Source organism: Polypterus senegalus, chromosome 1, assembly GCF_016835505.1.
Source record: "Polypterus senegalus isolate Bchr_013 chromosome 1, ASM1683550v1, whole genome shotgun sequence".
Taxonomy (NCBI): Eukaryota; Metazoa; Chordata; class Cladistia; order Polypteriformes; family Polypteridae; genus Polypterus; species Polypterus senegalus.
Window position 1 is genome coordinate 69,320,605 of NC_053154.1, and position 20,075 is coordinate 69,340,679.

The following is a 20,075-nucleotide window of genomic DNA, read 5'->3' on the forward strand; positions in this document are numbered from 1 at the left end:
CTCTCTGCATTTACAGAGGAAAAAAAGTGCTACACTTTCCTTGCGTACAGTCCGTGCTAAGTGACAATGCTTCTTCATCTGGAGCTTTTGACAAAGCTGTAGAAAAGTATTCACAGTCATAAACAGATTTGGGCAAGATTTTTGACAGGTTTTGGGACTCTGATCAACTTGAGCTATGTGCGTCATTCATTTCAAATCATTTCTTGCAAGTGGACATGGCATGCTGAAGTATTTCCAGACTTCACAATGGCTGCCTTCTTTATCAATTAGGCATCCAGGCGAAGGCTCTGATGCTGCTGAAGTAGCCACCTTTTTAACACCTGTGAGTGGGGAGATGGGACTGCAACTCTAGCCATGTTGATTGATAGCCTATGAGGCTCAATTGTCCAAAGCCAGCACAAACCAGAAGTGCTTTTGTAATATAGGCTGTAGTATTGATACCATGAAAAATAAGCATTGAAGTAATTTAAAATGTTAAAATCAATACTTAGCAACATTCTTGAACACCTGACTTGACAATATTATCTTGATACATAACCCATTTGCTCTTTAGCTTCAGAACACATGGTTTGACATTCTACTATGCAGTCCACATTTAAAGTAGCTATTTGTCTGCTGCAGTGAGGGCAAAACCATCCTGGGCCTTAAGTAGTAAAGCCTCCTCGTCACATCTGTGCCAACATGGCTTCTGGCTCAGAAGGCATCCCGGGAGACCTCCTATATGCTCACTTTCCACTACCTAATACCATGTATGGATTAGTACATATTTAGCACATTAAATGATCTATTTGGATGTGGTATGTATGGGCCAGGCTCTCAAAGACCCCAATACAACACATTCTTATCCACAAATAGGGCAGAAACCCTGCTCTAATCACTTAAGGACCCTGCCTGAAAGAATTGTCTTTGCTACAGCTAGGAAAAATGTATTTACGCTAAGCATAATTAGGCTTCCAAATCACCGTATCAAAGTTTTTTTGACACTGGTTATACCTGTTCATAATGTAGCTATTTATTTGAACACAGTAAAAATTGAAAAAAACTTTATTTTTAATGTTGTGAAGTAGTAAAAAATGACATGTTCACTGTGGATTTTTCATAACTCTTTTTTTTTTTTTTTAAACTGATATTTTGCATCATTCTTATGGTATTGAGCATTTATGCTAATAAGTATAATATTCAAAGTATATTCTTGGTAAAAACAGAATTTTTTAACTTTCTGTGTTGTAATTTATATACAAAACATAACACATTGTCCAAATATGGACTACTGGTTGAAAGTTTTGAAACTCCTCAGTTTTTGTGGGGTATTCTAAAACTTTTGACCAGTAATGTAAATATCTGAATCTGAATCATCTGCCTTTATCTTGATGTATAGATCATGTATTTTGAGTTAGGTGTGAAGAAATTGTGTTCAGTTAAATGACAGTAGCAGAAAACAGACATAATTGAGGCTGAGTTTAAAGGGTTAAAGTGTAGGCCTCAGAAGTGTGTGGAGTTTAATACTTAAACTTAATTTTTGAAAGATTCAGCCCTTTTTAGCCTTTTTTTTTTTTAAACTTCATCTTGCTTGTGTATCAAGAGTCCTGATAGGAGAACTGTGTTTGGAATAAAAGTAAAAGCATTCTCCTATTGCTTATTGGCACAACTGTTTTGGATTTGAGTGTCTGGTAACAGCTATTGAATGTAAGTGGGCAATTGTAGCTTGCTGACCATGTATCATGTGGCACATCATATTTCTAGGTGATCCATCGTCTGCCAATGCCTAACCTAAAGGATGAGCTGCACCACTCTGGATGGAATACATGCAGTAGCTGCTTTAGTGATACCTCCAAGAAACGTAACCGCTTGATCCTGCCAAGCCTCATCTCCTCACGCATCTATATAGTGGATGTGGGGACTGACCCTCGTGCCCCCAGATTTTACAAGGTAATGATTCAAGCTTTTTTATATTTGAGAACTGCTTGAGCTTCTATAAATGTAACTTTGGTACTGGAAACTAATGCTGCCCTAATGTCTCCTTTTAGTTTTCATAGGAAGTAGAAACCTCGAAGCATTGTCTAGATAGCCTCCTCGTGTACACTTTATCATATTCCCTGAATTCACCAATTCAGTCAGTTAATTTCTATATATGTATTTATATTCTAGCAGCAGCATAAGTATAAAACTTGTAATCACTGGCCCATTCCTTAATTTCAGATCTTTGTGCAATGTTCTATCCATGTTCACATTTTCAAATTTTCTGTCCATTATCCAACACTTAGCAGTTAAGGAAACTGACTATTTGTAAGTATTCCCTTTGTATTAGAACATAAATAATTCCTAAAGGGTTTATTGAGTTCAGATATTTGCATTGTTTATATCCTGCTCCTCTCAAACTTCATGTTGTTGGACTGGGAAGACTCCTGTTGTCACTTGCATCCATAATCGGTCCTTGGACATTTGTACATACAGCATGTTCTGAACGTGCTCTCCAGTGTATGCCTTCAGGTCTTCAGTTTTCTGTCCTCTCTCTTATTTGATGCAAATCTTTCTCCTCCTAGGTGACTCTTTATTCTGTTTTTTTAATTAAAGTCTATTCTGCTTAGTATCAACAACAGCAAAGGCTTTGACAGCTTCACAATAGAAATCTGCTTTCTTTTAATGTTTAGAAGTTCTGTCTTATTTTTTTTCTCCACAGTAAATATTAACAAAGCATTCAACTCAAACATTGGAAAATGAGTCTTCATGGTGAAACTGGTTCAGTGCCATATGATTAGTGATAAGTGCTGTTCTGCCACATTTTAATTACTGCAGTTTCCTCTTCTCTCTGTCTGTCTGTCAGTCTGTCTCTTTATAGCCTGCTGTGAGCACTCATGCCTCCTTTGCAAGCTCGGGCTGTATTTCACACAAAGCCTTTGATTTCTTGTGTGGGGTTAAGCTAGCTAGTGGTTGGTGGGTTTTTTTTTTTGTTTTTTTTTTTGGGATTGTTTTAATTAGTCTGAGTTGTTTTGTATGCTCTTCAGTATGATATTACATTAATAATTTGATCACAAAAAGTGCACAAGTCCAGGGGCCTCATGTATTAACGGTGCGTATGCACAAAAATATTGTGTACGCCCATTTCCATGCTCACATCATGATGTATAAAAACTAAACTTGGCGTAAAGCCACACACATTTTTTAAGATTTTAAAGATGTTAAGATGACGTTTATGATGATGATCTACTTTAATGACAAAATAAATTGCGTGATTAAAGTGGAAATTTCGAGAATAAAGTTGACGTTTTGAGCTTGTTTCCCACTGTGTGCCTATCATATATATATATATATATATATATATAATTTTATATATTTTTTTCTCTGTATTCTAATAAGCTTTCATATGACACTCAGACGGTGGGCTACAACTCGCCTTTTCACAGCGACTTTAATATCTGACAACTTCCTTTTTTTATTTTGGGCACTGTGTGACTTTGAACTTGAACTTTTCAGTTTCTCTGCCACACTGTCACTCGATTAACTTCCTTTTGTTGTTTGTACCACTGCTTAAACCAACAAATAGTACGTTCCTACTTGCCTCCACTTGTTGTTCACTGAAATTCTTCTATTTTCCCCCATGCTTTTGCCATTGCCTTTTCACAGAACACTGAGCTTAAGGACTATTTATACTGATTTGCATATTCAAAGAGGCATAACTCTGGGAGGAGTTTGGGGAGTGACGGCAGGCGCGTGCACGTGTGTTACTTTTTATGCTGACCATAATTTATGCAGCAAAAGAACGTAGAAGTTGGCGTACACACAGATGTATGCATCTGGATTTTTTTTGTGCGTACGCACATTTCCACTTTTGTCTGTAAGCCATAATTTAGTGTGAATTCTACGCACGGCATTATGCATGAGGCCCCAGATCATTTGTTTGTTAAAAAAAAAAATAGTTTTATTGTATTAAAAAAATGCAGACACTTCTAATTTTTTTTTTTATCTTTTTTGTGTTTATGAGATCAGTGGGATATCTCCTGTAAGTATAAAGAACAACATCAGGTATAGCCACATCTTCATGACAATGAACTGCTTTTCTTTCCTACACAACCCCATTATATTGGTGGGCTCACTCCACAGAAAAAAATGCCTCATATGTGGTTAGAACTTAGCTACAGTAGACCAAAAATACATTTTAGGAAATAGTTAATGGCTTTGAATCCCTATTTCTCTTTATAGCTAAATACATTGTACTTTTCTTGTATTTAACTCTATAACAGATTGTGGAGCCGACTGAGGTGTTTTGGAAATGTAACTCTGCTAATTTGCATACTTCACATTGCCTTGCAAGTGGAGAAGTGATGATCAGCACGATGGGAGACCCTGCTGGAAATGGAAAAGGTGAAATTATTTATAGTATTTTGATGGGGTGCTGAACTAACAGAATTGAGGCATGGGTCCTGCTAATAAGGGCATCTGTCTGTCTCTCTCACTTTCAGTCTTTTTTCAATTTATTCTTTGAGCTCTGGAGGTTGTTGTGGCCTGTGCTTTTTCATTAATTTTTTAAAAAATAATTTTCTTACACATGGTGCCTACCGGGCTCCAGATCAACCTTCTTTTCAATATGTCAACTCTTTGTACTAATTGCCTTCAACAGACATTTACTTCTTTTTTTAATATGTATGTTATCTTGGGATGCATGGAACTTGGTAAGTTTGTTAATTTGTCTCCTCTCGCCCTAAGCTTAACACACATAGAAAGACTCGCACATACAGACCCTATCCATTTGCACATTGTTTTATGAGTGATACGTACAATGCCTTTCACTCCTCAGCACTCCTCATAGGGAATTGCTATCTTCGATGTGAACAACACATTGATATAAGCCAGACTTAAATATTAGTTTGGTTTCTAATTTCCTAGACTCACGAAAGCTGATACATCTTTTGTTTATATACCACTTACCAACCAAAGATGTTTTATTTCTACCGCACTATTCCTCTATTGGAAACATTTTTCTTCGGCTTGATAGACTTTTCGGAAAAGAATCTCCAACACATCAGATGCCCCATATTTACTTCAGTCACTCTGGTTATATCCATTTTTTTGAGTTTGCCCTCTGGTCTCTCTGGTATGCTGTTTATGTCAGAAATTCATATGGGGCTCCAGACCTTGTGATATTACACATATATGATTGGCTAGCTAACCTGGTGATGTATACTGTATGTCTGCCTAACAGCTTTGATTCTTGTACTTTACCTGTGCAATCTCTTGCTGTTTGTAGTTCTTTAACTGTTAATTGTAATTAAGAGTTCCATAAATTATTTATATATCAATAAAGAAATAATGTGCAGATGCTGTTAGATAACCAATAATTTATGACTTAAATGCATTGGTAGGTTTGTTTTTTTCTTGTTTATGTGAAATTAAGAATGCTGATATAGCTAGCTAAATTGCCTTTGAAGAGCTTTATAAGTTGATTTCAGTAACTTTGTCCAAAATCTTACAGATTGCAAATGATTTAACATAGTTTAATATAGTGTCTGTAGTTCTAAAATGAACACCTTTATACCTGTGGCACAGTATGCTTGTGAAAACAAATTTACAAAATTAATGAGCTACAATCTATTGAATGATTTTCTCAGACTTCTAGGTTTCTTTATATGGAAGCAAATACGAAAAAGGCATTCTCCATCCCCTACCCTACAGCACAAGCAACATGTTTCAAATGGATTTGTTAGTCTGTCATTTTGAATATCTGAAATAGAACAATGAAATACGTTTTGTTTTTTAACTGTAAAAGTTAACTTGTAGCATCAGATTGGAGCTCAAAGTTTTTGATTTTGAATCATTTTGGATTTTAGAAATTCAGATTAGGGCAGAGGTGAATAAAAGCATTCCTGCAGTGGCTGCAGGTTTTTGTTCCAAACCAGTTGCTTAAGAAGCACTTACTGCTCAAGTAACACTTCTGCTTCATTTTAGTTCTCTCGCTTGTTAAGATTTTGAACTCTTATGGCTTATTTTAGTCTTTAAAAGCTGTATTCTTGATTTTGAATTGCTCCTTATTAGCAATGAGATGTAAGTGACCAAGGAAATCAGCAGTTCTCCATTTAGCTTGTTTCTGTTTACACCTGTGTGTATTAATGTGCACTGTTTGGTTTAAATAAATGTTTGCAAGGAAAGTGAAGAGAAAAAAATGGACTGAGAAGTACTCCACCTGTTTGTAGTCTGGTGCAAATCTTGTAATCGATATTTAACCCACTTCCTATTGTCCAAATTACTTGAAATTTTGCAGACTTAATCAGTTTCACTAATTGATCAATTAATCCATGTTAATTAAGAAATGAAATTTTCATATGAAGAATAGTTCAAGATTTCACCAATAGTAGGTGCTAGTAACAGAAATATTAAAGGAAGTGTTAAAATATTGATTACAAAATTATACTAAAGCAAGCCTAAAACTAAAAGTTGAATATATATATATATATATATATATATATATATATATATATATATATATATATATATATATATATATATATATATATATATATATATATATATATACTGTATAACTGTATATTAAGTTGAAAAGTGTACTAAAAAGTAAAAAATAAGTCTCTCATACATCACTTGTAAAATAAGTGTGGGAGCTTTTGCTAAGATTTTATTGATTGATGAAAAGCCTCCATGCTTTTATTTTATGAGTGATGTATGAGAGACTTAATTTTTACTTTTTAGTACACTTTTTAACTTAATATGTGTGGTTTTTAAAGTATTTTTTATATACTGTGTGTATATATAATATAATATTTAGACTTCAAATACCCTTAGAAAGGAAAAAAAAATCTAGGATATGAGAGTGACTTGACATGGCAGAGTCAAAGCACTAACAAGCCATGAAACTAAATTATTGACAAGGACTTTTTTTTTTTTTTTTTAAATTAAGCAACTGGGTTGGAACAAAAACCTGCAGCCTTCCAGGACTGAGTTTGCCCCTGGATTACCTGCGCAAGTGTATCATATTTTCTATACAATAACATCCTCAAAATGCAAGGCATTCTGATTCAGAAATAAGAATTTGTTTTCATGTTGTTAATTTTTTTTATCACAGTAATTAAACTCTGAAAATGTTTACTTTGGTAATAAAAATGTTACTGTTTGGCTGCTGGCATCTATAAAAGCAATCCTTACTTGTGCAAGTGAAGATCACTACAGGCATGGAAGTAGCAAGACAAGCGGATAAATATTTATGCCACCTAGTGAACAAGGTTACGTTTGCAAACTGAGAACATGTCAAGTAATGAGAGAGTTTGACCAGTCCTGTTTAAGTTGGATGGCTGCATGTGTGAACTAAATAAAAAAAAAAAAAAAAAAAAAAAGAAATACTAGTGCTCAGTTATGCTGTAATTTTGCAGCCATTCGCATTAAATACATTTCACATTGTTAATGGCAAGGGTAAATACCATATTAGCTTTTTCTGTCTTTGGAGGAGTGTAGGACAAATCCACAGTGTTTCCCACTTTATTAAATGTCTGTTTTAATGGTGTACCTCTAGCACATAGCCAAAGCATTTTCCAGCTCATTTTCACTATTAGGAGATGCTACTTCTGTGTGATAAGATGATGGATCTCCTTTAGGTTTGTCTTTTTTCATGTTGGCTGTCACCCTGTCTTTAGTTTATTCCTCAAAGCCACAATGGCTTATTCTGAGATTACAAACATTTAACTGGTAAACATCTGGCAGTAAATGGATTTGTGTGTATGAGTGTGTGATTTAAAGAAGAAACATTTTTATGCTATGTAAAAGTGTACATCTGCTTTAGATTAAAGTGTACTTTCTCATACGTGCTGACTCGTGACCCGTGACCACCCATCCATACTAATAAGTCACTCCAGTTTATATGCTGATCTTCTGAATTTAGCCCTCCTTCTACTCCTTCAAAATCTGCCCATGCAGCTGCTGCTACTTCCGATCACCTGGGAAAAGACAGGTGCTTGAAAGTTTAGACTCTTAACAAAAATGACCAAGCGATGGTTGAAGCACATCAGTTAGGCAGAAGCATAGTGTAAAAACTTGGTTTAGATTCACAAAACCAAACATAACCATCAGAACCAAATATCAAAAGCAGGGGCTCTGAAACTCTTTTTAATCTGAGAACCTAAAAAAGAAAATTGGTACCATACTGGGACCTAGGAAAAGGACTAATATCATAATGACAGTGCAGCCATGAATAGACAAATAAAAATCCATCCATCCATTTTCCAACCCGCTGAATCCTAACTACAGGGTCACGGGGGTCTGCTGGAGCCAATCCCAGCCAACACAGGGCACAAGGCAGGAACCAATCCCGGGCAGGGTGCCAACCCACCGCAGGACACACCACTAACACACCCACACACCAAGCACACAGTAGGGTCAATTTAGAATTGCCAATCCACCTAACCTGCATGTCTTTGGACTGTGGGAGGAAACCGGAGAGCCCGGAGGAAACCCACGCAGACACGGGGAGAACATGCAAACTCCTAAATGCGAAGCAGCAGCGCTACCCACTGCGCCATCGTGCCGCCCCACAAATAAAAATGACCAAATAATATAAAACAGTAAACATTTTGTTTCCTTTCAAGCACTTGTCTCACATGAATATTACTAAAAGAGAAAAGTGTAAGGCAAGTATAACCAGTTTGAAATTGCCAGAATCGTTAGGGGAACCAACCCGTTATACCTGTTTAATTATGCCAACAGAAAACAACAGGTTGCCCAAAGGCATAACACAAAAGGCGCTGATAAATAAGTCAGCCAATACAGAGTTCTCTGCACTTCCTTAGTCTCACTCGGGAACTCCTTTCAATCTTAAATTTGAGAATGCCCCTGCCATTTATAGCAACCCAACCAGAAGGTGCAGTGCTTATTCAGGACATCATGTTCTGAGCTGAGCGCCCTCACTGAGCATCTTCACTGGGCTGCGGGAAAAGAAGATGCTGTTAGCAACCCTGAAGAAGTGCTGCTTGGCTCACCCAAGCCCAGAAGAGGATCCCCTGGTTGCACATGTGCGCCACAAGCACATTGTTGTTAATAATAATAATATATTTTATTTATATTGTACCTTTTCTGATATTGTCAGTTAAGCAAATTATTTTTCAAAACTGGGAATGGTCTCCTGAGGTATATCTCTGTTCCTTTAAGTAAAGCAGAGAGAAATTACATTCTTGGGCTGCAATACAAGAAAGTCATGGTTTTGAAAGGATAATCTGTATGGTCACTTCTTCAGTCAAACAATTTATTGTTGCAGTTTATTTACCTTTTCTTAAATTATATATTTTTTTAAAATAAAGTGAACTACACCATTGATATTACAATATATTTTGATAAATGGAGTTTCAGATCCTTCAATAACTCTTGAAAAAAATAGCTAAATTTATACGGGAGGTATTTTCTGCAAAAAATGGAAATGCAAACTAAAATTATCAAATGAAACTACAGTCTCTTTTCTGCAATTTAATTTCCAAAGTCTGTGTGCAAGAATGGTGTAAAAATTGGGGGGAAAAACAACCCCATTTGCCATTTCATTTTCTGCCTGAACCTCATTGAAACTGCAAAAGTGAAAGTAAAATGCAAATAAACACAGGTGTCACCAGCTGCTCATTGAATTGTCGTTTTCAAGTTCTCGACATGCAAATAGCGAGGGCCAATGGGTGGGGCTTGGAGATTTTCCACAATGTTTTGTCCTTTGTAGCTGTAGAGCCATTTCGATCGATACTTCGACTGTGTTTAATTAACATGATTTTTTTGTATTTTTGTAGTATTTAGTATAGTGCCGGCACAGAATACTGCAATGGCTGGATTTCCTGCTCTTTACGTGACTTTTTGAGGTGGCTTGGTATCCTTAAAAGGACTGCTTGCCTTTTGCTGGACTAGTTTGAAAAGCCCATGTGACTGTGCAGAGCTGCCGTTTTTATTGACGCTCTTGCTATTGATATTATAATGCCAGCTCAGTCTTTTGGTGACTCATCCCTACTTGATGTAACTTCTGCTCTGCTGTTGCATAGTCTTCCCTTCAAAGTTGCTGCACCCAGCGGCCTCTTCCAACTCCTTGCAGCAGTGCACAAACGCGTCGAAATGACTTCTGGGAGATCGAGGTTCAAAGCCCCGCCCATTAACGCACTATTTCCATGTTGAGAACTTGAAATGAAAATGCATTTTACTTTTCATTTTTGCAGTTTCATTACAGCTCAGAGTGAAAATTAAATTGCAAATGGGGTTATTTCATTACAAGTTAACCCAAAGAAAATCTGGATATGAAAATGTCTGCTACAAATGAAATAGTATGTAAATGTATAATTTTGCACATAGGAAGTTAAAAATCTAAACCAGGGGTTCTCAATGTCGGTCCTGGGGGCCTACTGTGCTTTCAGGTTTTTGTTTCAACCAGATTCCTAATCAGTGACAATACCTGCTAATACTGATCTCAATTAGCTGGTATTTTTTTCTCTACTTTTATTATACATTAAGAAAGCACCGCAGCATGTTTTACATTTATAAGACATTTAGGAATATTTTTTCATTTTTGCTAGAGATTTAAATGCTTAATTCCCTTTTTTCCCCCTTCATTGTATCTTAATAATGACAACCAGCAGAGCAGACAGCCAGGTAAACACTGAATCATGAAAGACTGCAACTACTTCAGCATTAGACCCACTAATTAGAAAATAATGAATTAATTAAACAATTAGAACTCCCGGCAAAAATAGAATGAAAATATTGTTAAAAAAAAAAATAAAATACATTATTCCCATATAACTATTTGGTACATTTTATTTATTTTTTTTTTTTACCAAACTTCGTCTTCTAATTTCTACATTTTTTCCCCACAACACAGAATCTAGCAAATAACAGTTCACTTAATTAACCCAGGAATCCATAAAAAAATTGAAGCTAGTTGGAACAAAAACCTGCAGCCACAGTGGGCCCCCAGGACCGCCATTGAGAACCCCTGGTCTAAACTATGAAGGTTCTAGATGCTACACTTTATGAGGAAAGGAGCGAGTGTCTTAATAGAACTGTCGCCAACTGGGAATAAAGAGTCTACAAACAAAACCAAAAAGCCTAATAGGACTGGAGGTGATGCAGCATAGTGTGTTTTGTACAGGTTATGTGTAGTGCTAGACAGAGTCTAGAGAACAACAATCACCTGCATTAGGTGTAGCACAGTAGGGTATGAGCTTTGTGTAACTACTGAAAGAATGGCTTTGCTTGTATTAAATGAATAAACATTAAGGGTTTAAATCTGTGAAATGAGTCTGTAGAGTAACTGCTACGTGTTTGTTTTAAGATTACATCATCAAAAAGATATAGCTGGTTAAAAGTTGATTTTGTACAGGTATTACTATATGAAGATCTGAAGAATTATTGAACAAGTTACCAAGTAGTGCAGCTGAAAGTATCACCTTGGGGATCTTCACATGTTGACTTGACTATTTAGGAAACCTTAAGTGAAATTAAAATCAAAATTTAAGCTGGGCTGATTTGATTGTCTCATCATCACAGTTGAATCTTAGTCAACATGAAAGCTCTCATTCCATTTCTAGGAGGTTTCATTTTGCTGGATGGAGAGACATTTGAAGTGAAGGGCTGTTGGCAGCAGCCTGGCAACGAGGCCCCTTTTGGCTATGATTTCTGGTACCAGCCACGCCACAATGTGATGATAAGTACAGAATGGGGCACCCCTAAAGTGTTGGCTTACGGATTCAGTCCAAATGATGTAAAGGCAGGTGGGAAGCATTTTCTTTTTATTCACCTTACATTCACTGTCCTTTTAGTGACTATAATTTAAATGATTAAAAAGAAATTAATGCAACATTATGACCTCTGACTATAGGTGATTATGGAAAATGCCTGCACGTGTGGGACTGGACAACACATTCTCGCATCCAGACACTTGATCTGGGAGAAGAAGGAGCCATTCCATTGGAAGTCCGGTTTCTTCACAATCCAGATGCCACTGAAGGTTTTGTTGGTTGCGCTTTGAGAAGTAATGTCTTCCGCTTCTTCAAAACTAAGGTGTGCTATTGTAATGGCCTAGGTTCAGGTTTACTGCCGTGTGCATAGTATAGTTTCTCATCTTTCTTGCATGTCTCTTATAAGCTGCTAAAAGTAGCATTAGATACCTACAACTCCATAAATGAAATATGGCATTAGAAGATGAAGTGTTTATATGAAACACTTCAGGTTTGCTCATGTACTTGTCAATGTAAGAAGCTGTTGATTAACATTATGACCCAAGGATAAAAACTGGCCCCGAATCTTACGGTGCAAGTATAGACCAGAAAATGTTACAGTGCCGAATGGCGGAGGTTTTAAAAGGCCGTTTGACATTCTAAAACAGTATTTGCTGTACTTTGTATACCCTGAATCAAATGAAGCTGCAATATCCTGGCCTGACTTCACTACACTCTGTAGTACTTAAGGTTCTAAGCTGAATAGATGCTGAAAAAGGATGACAAGCAGACAGTGAGGGTGGACTCCATTGCACACCTACAGTATATTAGTTGTTGTAATTATGAGAGATATCTGAGGAAGTAGAGAAGTCGGTGGGCTTACTTGACGATCACCGAAATGTGTTGTGCCCTCCTCAAATTGCCAGTGAGAAGTGGTTATTCAGGCATCACTTTGTCAGAAGACAAATCTCTTCTCTGTAAGCCTTCCTACTGCAGTTAGAGAGGAGGCCCATTATGGTGATGTCCTCACCAAATTTAGTAATGGGGATACAACTCACAATCATAGGTTGAACATGGTGTACAAAGGAGGTTCAGCACTCTACATTTGGGGTTTTGGCTGTGTTGAAGATCACCACGGGAGGGTAGCACAAAGTCCTAGGACTAAGAGCTTGTTCAAAGCTGAACTGTAGTCTATAAAGTACTCTAGGATAGCAGTTCAGTTCAATGTGAACAGGTAGGATGAGGGATGAGAGAGTAGGGGTTAAGGCAGGGGAAAGACTGTCCTAGCAGCAATTGGAGCAAAGCAGGAATCAGCCCTGGACAGGCACTAGTCCATTACAGAAGACTGGTTTCATTACAGATAAATATCATTGTGCCATCTTGCATCTGAATTCTACTTCATATTGTTCAATCCGGGTGTAAGCATTCATTCATCTCATATACAGTATATATAGCATTTCTTGTATGGAATCTCAACTGCATTTAACTCCTAGCAGCTGTACTCTGATGTTCCAATGTGTGTTATGGCAGGGGGGCGGCAGCTCATTAAACCCATAACTCTTTTCTTTATTTTTTTGTATAATCATCAGATGTGAAAGGCAAAAATAATTACAGCCTGTTCAAGTACTGAGTCACTAAGAGGTAGAACATGTTTGTGGTTAAATTGATGAATATCTCCTTCGGTACACTTTTTTGAAATACTTTTTGCAAGCTAAACCACTGAATGTGCTTCCATTCTGCCCTTTTTTTTTGTTTCCAGAATGGAGAATGGGCTGTAGAGAAGGTTATCAGTGTGCCCAGCAAGAAGGTGAAGGGCTGGTGCCTCCCTGAGATGCCAGGTAAATTTAAGCCTTTAGTTTGTAATTAAAGGACTGCCCAGATTACTTTTTTTTTTTTTGATGCTCTAAATTTCTGTTCATGTAAAAAGTTAAAGATAAATTTAATTAAAAAGTAACTGCTGCTATTTTCAATAATTTGAATATTTTGTAAACACATAATCATTGTATGAGATACATTAAACAAATGAAAGATGAATGAATTCATGGGTTAGAGTGCCAGAAGATACAAAATTTTCAAACACACAAAACATGCTATGAATTAACTAGAAATGGGGTTCTACCGTGGTGGGGAAAAAAGGTGTGTCTAATTTCAATACCGTGTAAGAATCCGACAACTGCAATACAGAGTTGGGATACCAGCCTGGTATCCCTGTATAATTGGTTTGCAAAAAACAAAGAAATGTGAACTGGCATCTGCAAACAGAACTGCCAAAGATCCAAAGATGGCAGAGCTTTCGATTTTTGGTCCTTCCAACAGGAAAAGGCGAGTCCACATGGGCAGACACCGGAAGTTACACCTGAGCTGTTATAGTCATCAATCATCTGGTCTGCAGAGGGAGGAAGGAAAAATGGCTTTAGGATACAGCGCCAACCACTGGAATGGTGGTATTACTACAGTCACTACAGCCCTTCAGCTGTCCTCTATGTGCAAGTGCATGACAACAGTAAATTTGTTATGATCTAAAAGCAATTAAATTATATACTCTAAACATCTGTTTTACTTATTAAGAGAAGCAATTGCTATGAGCAAAGTCAAACCAATTCAGAATTTCTTGAACAAAACTTAAATCTAGCCATGAAGGGCTAAGAAAACACCGAGGCCAGAATGATGGAGTCTTAGAGATGAAAATGTACTCCTTGTATTGTAGTAGCTAGACAGACAAGGAAAATAAGAGACCAAAGTAAAGATGACATTTTCAGTTTATTCTCATTAATTACACTATCACTTACAAGCCCAGTGCACTATACAGGAATTACAAATCGAATATGAAAAACGAGATGCCACATCAAAGTTAAACACAAGGTTGCATCATAAACAGAGAATTGTCACACACATATTCTGTGTGGTTTTTGCACACCCACATTCTAAAATGGATTCCTTATTTAAATGACAGTTTCATTCGGATTCAAGATGTCTGAAAATAGAGATGGTGCATACCAGTTGTCACCATTGATGCCAAGAAGAGGAAAACCAATGGAAAAGACTTGTTTATGGCAAAAACAACAATTAAGATTTGAGAACAAATGAAGTAAACTCAGCAGCAGCTATACCAAGTGGGTTCCATGCTAAAATCAGTCTTTAGCATTGATTTAAAATGCAACCAATGCGGCCAATTGGTAGGCAGGCATAAATGGGCATTGAACCCGAACTTGTATTGCAATTTCAGTGGGAACAATTCCTCATAAAATGGGCCACATTAACAGCAGGCCAGACGAATTTCAAAAATAAACACACATCAGTTAGAACAAAAACATGGCACATCTTGGAAAAAGTCATCATTGTTTTGTGTTGCCATTAACTATGAAGGAAACGATGACAAATGTAAATGGATGTCTAGTTGTATATGAAACATTAGCCCTTATTGGCACTCCAAATCTTATGATGTCCTCCATGTGTATCCACAGTGTGTTTTGCATGTGACTGACCTGCTTCACAAATTGGCTTCAACCCGACCTGGACTGTAACTTCTAATATGGTATCTTCACACCCCATAGAACTGCAAGGCAAGGTGGAATGCTGGTGGGAAAGCACTTGAGTGACTTGGGGAGGTTGGGTTGACATAAAAAAATTTACACACAGTTGTGTTACTGCTAAATGAAATACCACTGCCTGGCAACAATTTGGACCTTCTAAAAATTTGGTGTCAACAGTCTATAAGTGTTTACCTTAAACTGGCTTTCCTAATTATTCTTCTGGCTTGTATCTCTTTTGGAGCCTGAACAGTGGATTATTGGCCAAAAAGTAGTGTGGCATTTAAATACCTTTAATGAATTGGTACCTGGGCAGAACAAAGAGGTCCATTGTGAGCAAACCCATAGAATGCATGCTGCCAGTCACAAATGTATAAATGCCATTCCATAAGTATAAGCCAACTGCAGCTCTGCTTGTGAACACTGGAGGCAAATGCTTAAACTGATCTAAGAGAGAAAACGGCAATATGTCAAAGATTGGATAATAAAAAATGCTTCGTCTTGACTTGTATATGCTATTTTTTTAAATAAGTAACCTCTAGAATTTAGTATGTACTGTATCAGCAGTATTTCTTTCTGATTATCCAAAGAGCATAGCAGAGCTGTGCCTTTTCAGCCCAAGAGGGACACTTGTTTGCTTGAGAAACCAAACCGGTGGCTTAAGATGTGCAATAATCTGAAGACGTAGCCTAACACAGCAGGACTCTCTTTGTTTTATTTTGAGCTTTGTTTACTACATTCAAGTTCACTTTTTCAAAACTGCATGAAAAGAGTCTGTGACCTACCTTGTCTTGGTCCTAAACTTACAAGTAGCCTGGGGCTAAGATATCATCTAGTGTCCAGAGGGAGCCAAGACAAAAGTCACCTCCTTATATGAAGCAGATCTGTTCATACAGTCCCCTCTACTTGCAGGTCTCATCACAGACATCTTGCTGTCTTTGGATGATCGATATCTCTACTTCAGCAACTGGCTGCATGGAGACATTCGCCAGTATGACATAACAGACACTAAGCACCCCAAGTTAGTGGGGCAGGTAAAGGAGGTTTTTCCCTATACTATCTACTGCAAGCAAATAGACAATATACACCATACTTGATTTATGTGTGAAATATATTATCTAAGATCTACCATAGTATGCAATTGTTTGCTTTTTAATAAAATGTTATATTAAGAACACACATGCAGTTGTGATATGATTCCTTGGAATGGCAAACATAAGACGGTAGATGTATCTTACAACTTTTTGATCGATCAATTTGAATTTTGCCGTATAATATTTGTAGGTAGATTACAGTTTGCTCTGTATGGGCTTTTGCTGAACAGATGGAAAACTGCATTTATTGTATAACAGGTATTGCTTAAGAAAGGTAGAAGCTTTTGTACACATTCCTATACAAAAAAAGTAAAGTATTCTTTTTTTAAATGTATGGATAAACAAAAAAGTAGTATTGGTATAACTTCATACTCTGTGTCAAAGAAATGAGCTTTGACATTATGTACTAAAATCTGAGTTGTTTAAATATATTGTAAAAAAAATTGCAATGTAGTCCTTACTCTCCCAGTACTTATGGAGGGCCCTGTGTACCTTATGTATGTAGTCCTAGGGTGCTCAGTTGGCAAATATTGTATGTTATTGGTTCAGGCTCCTGCTTGTGTGGCAAAGGCAGAGAATAGGAAGCTTCTAAACAAAAGAGAAAACTGTCTGTGGCATTAATGAATGTTGTGGTATTACTTTATTGGTCCTTACATTATATACAGGACAACAGATGTTATCATGAGTGGTGCTCCAGATGTGAAACCACCAGAGGCACCAGACTAAGAGTAGTGTCTTGGAAGAAATGTGTAATGAGCCCCCTGCAGAAAACCCGTAGATAAGAGGGAATGAAGAACATGCTTAGCGAGTGCAGGGAAAAGCTTATGTAAAGGCAATCCCTTATATTGTAATGGTCACTAAAGGAGACAAAAAGTTGAATAAATAAAGAATCCTTCTTTAAAGCAATTAGAAACCAATAAGGACTCAGTCCTTTATTGGTTGTCTCTGCTGGTAGTAGAAGTGACGGCAAACAAAGCAGATATCAGTTACGATTTGCGGAGATAGGAAAGCACTTTGAATACACCGATCTTCAGTTTCTTCTCCCCGTTATACAGGTGTTCTTGGGTGGAAGCATTGTGAATGACAGGCCTGTCATTGTGCTGGAGGACATTGAACTCAAGAGCCAACCTGCACCCCGTGTAGTCAAGGTGGGAACAGACATTTCTGAATTTCTAGTTTTTTTTTTAATTTTGCCAATGTGCACTATATACCAATCCCATTAGATTATTGATTGGCTGTCTTATTTCGTGATACGTTTTGATGAAGTAACCTTGTTGTTTTAATCTGCCTTGATCAGTTTTACACACCTTGGCTCCTTGCTGACTGTTTTGTTCATTAGTTGGATTTTATTTGAACAGGGAAAACGAGTCCAAGGTGGACCACAGATGATCCAGCTGAGTTTGGATGGAAAGAGACTCTATGTAACAACCTCTCTGTTTAGTGCTTGGGACAAACAGTTCTACCCTGATCTGGTCAAGTAAGTCCTGCTTATAAATCATATGATTGAGGGAATCAGTTATTGTTAAACCTTTAAGAATTATTACTCCACCCCTATACTGCTTTCGTAAATGTCACTTTTACAAACTTGCTGGCAAGCGTGTTGAGGTATTACTATCTACATTGCATCCAGAAATTATTCACAGCGCATCACTTTTTCCACATTTTGTTATGTTACAGCCTTATTCCAAAATGGATTAAATTCATTTTTTTCCTCCGAATTCTACACACAACACCCCATAATGACAACGTGAAAAAAGTTTTACTTGAGGTTTTTGCAAATTTATTAAAAATAAAAAAACTGAGGAATCACATGTACATACTTTCTGGATGCACTTATTCGTGCAAAGAGGGGTCTAACCATTTGTGCATCCTTATTGTGAAGGTGACAAGTACTGAATGTTTGTTGTAGTACTAGCATATGACTGAACCTCTGTCAAAGCCAAGGAGTCAGTCAGAGCAACAATTAAACACAAAAGCAAACTCGGACAGAAAAGAAAGGCATATTGAGGGGCAGACAGTACGGTCTCTGCCTGGTTGTGTGTGAGGACCTCCTCCTCAAGTGTGATTTGTAGGTGCTGCTGCACTCTTATAATACAAATAACAAAAGTGACAATGGAGCCGAATATACTGAATGATGGATTAAGTCTTCTTGGCCTGTCGCATCTGCCTAACTATCCATCCATCCATTATCCAACCCGCTATATCCTAACTACAGGGTCACGGGCGTCTGCTGGAGCCAATCCCAGTCAACACAGGGCACAAGGCAGGAAAAAAAACCCCGGGCAGGGCGCCAGCCCTTTGCAGATCTGCCTAACTAGCTAGTTATAAACGTACTATATCTGCTATAGCAAGGGCACAAATATTATAGCCAAGAAACATTTCCCAACCCCTATTAGAAAGAGAAAGCTTCATGCCCAAGGCCTCTTTTTAAAACTAAGGGGGAATCCCAACTTCAATTTAAAACAAAAGAGGATTTTTGATTCTATGGGGGAATGACCGCGTGGTGTCAAAATTTAAACTTGCCAAGGAAAGATGGCTTCAATAGAGTAAACAAATTCTAGACAATGTAAAATAACATATGCAGAGAAAAAGGAGTATTTTTATATTTTGGCCATACTCCACTGTTTTTCCTGTCACAGTGTAATTTTCAGTTAAGCAGTCTAAATAACACTAAAAGTTTGAATGCTCTTACCTTTTTGAAATTTAAGGCATGTTATTAAAATATAGTATAGTTAACATATTCTTCGCTTAGGTGGCACAGTAGGCAGCACTGGTTAGCACTTCCAATTTACAGACTCCTCATACTCCTTTCAAATCCAGTACCTGATTGACTGAGTGGAGTTTGCAAGTTCTCCCTGTGTGTCTGTGGATTTCTTCTGGTCCTCCAGTTTTCCTCCCACATTCTCCATGCCTTGAGATTTGGTTAAATGGTCCCAGTTTGAGTGTGGGGGTGTGCATGCGTGGACTGGTACCCTGTCCAGACCCATTTCCTTCCTTGGGTCCAGAACTGACAGGATAGGCTCCTGGTCTGTGCTCCTCTGAATTGGAGTAAGCAGATTTCAGAATGTCTGTGACTATTATTAGTTGGTCGGTGAACATATTTGCTTTTGTTGACAAAAAATAAAGGGTGCTTCTAAAAGATTGTAAGGGAATGAAAAAGTGAATTGTAGTTTCTCAGGAACAGGCATTCTACAAAATCCTCCTTCTATTGCAATGTCCTGCTTTTCAAAGTCATTGAGGCAGATGTCTTAGTCATGGGTATATCTACAGCCAATTTTCTTGAAGATTATCTGATCCCTTGAGTATTGTTTATCATTCTGTATTTCTCACTGTTTTTACTTTTCAGAGTCAGGATTAAAATCCACCATAAACATTGTAAAGAAATGACAATTGCAATTGACTTTAAGTGAAACGATGCAGCCGTGAATTAGCAGAGATCTGATCAAACTAAAATGGGACTAAACTTAATACGAATTCACTAAACAACCCAAGTCGATTTTACATTTTTTTTTTTTTTTTCTGTTTAATTGATTTGAGAGCAAAACTATATCTTCAGCCTGTTTTTCTCCTACAAGTTACTAACGTTTAGTCACGTTTCTTCTAAAGTGCAGTTTAAACACAGAGCATCTCACAGTGAGCAGCTGATCAGATTGCCGGTCAAAAGCAACTGCAACAGGAAGGCGACATCCTATGCATGTAAGCATATCAAAATGTAAACCATGAAAAATTTTAATTCCCAGGTAACAAAAAAATTATAAAACAGTAATTTAAAA

The 20,075-nt window shown here is 37.2% G+C and overlaps 1 protein-coding gene across 2 annotated transcripts in view; it reads left to right on the forward strand.

Annotated features, from left to right (window-relative positions):
- Positions 1-20,075, forward strand: part of selenbp1 (selenium binding protein 1) — a 68,916-nt gene that overhangs the window by 31,738 nt on the left and 17,103 nt on the right. For both annotated transcript variants that reach the window (XM_039750286.1, XM_039750293.1), the window contains exons 4-11: positions 1,744-1,929; positions 4,242-4,362; positions 11,550-11,732; positions 11,840-12,021; positions 13,438-13,516; positions 16,121-16,242; positions 17,358-17,450; positions 17,661-17,779. In XM_039750286.1, the coding sequence (XP_039606220.1) occupies positions 1,744-1,929; positions 4,242-4,362; positions 11,550-11,732; positions 11,840-12,021; positions 13,438-13,516; positions 16,121-16,242; positions 17,358-17,450; positions 17,661-17,779 (1,085 nt within the window). The remainder of the gene's footprint in view (positions 1-1,743; positions 1,930-4,241; positions 4,363-11,549; positions 11,733-11,839; positions 12,022-13,437; positions 13,517-16,120; positions 16,243-17,357; positions 17,451-17,660; positions 17,780-20,075) is intronic.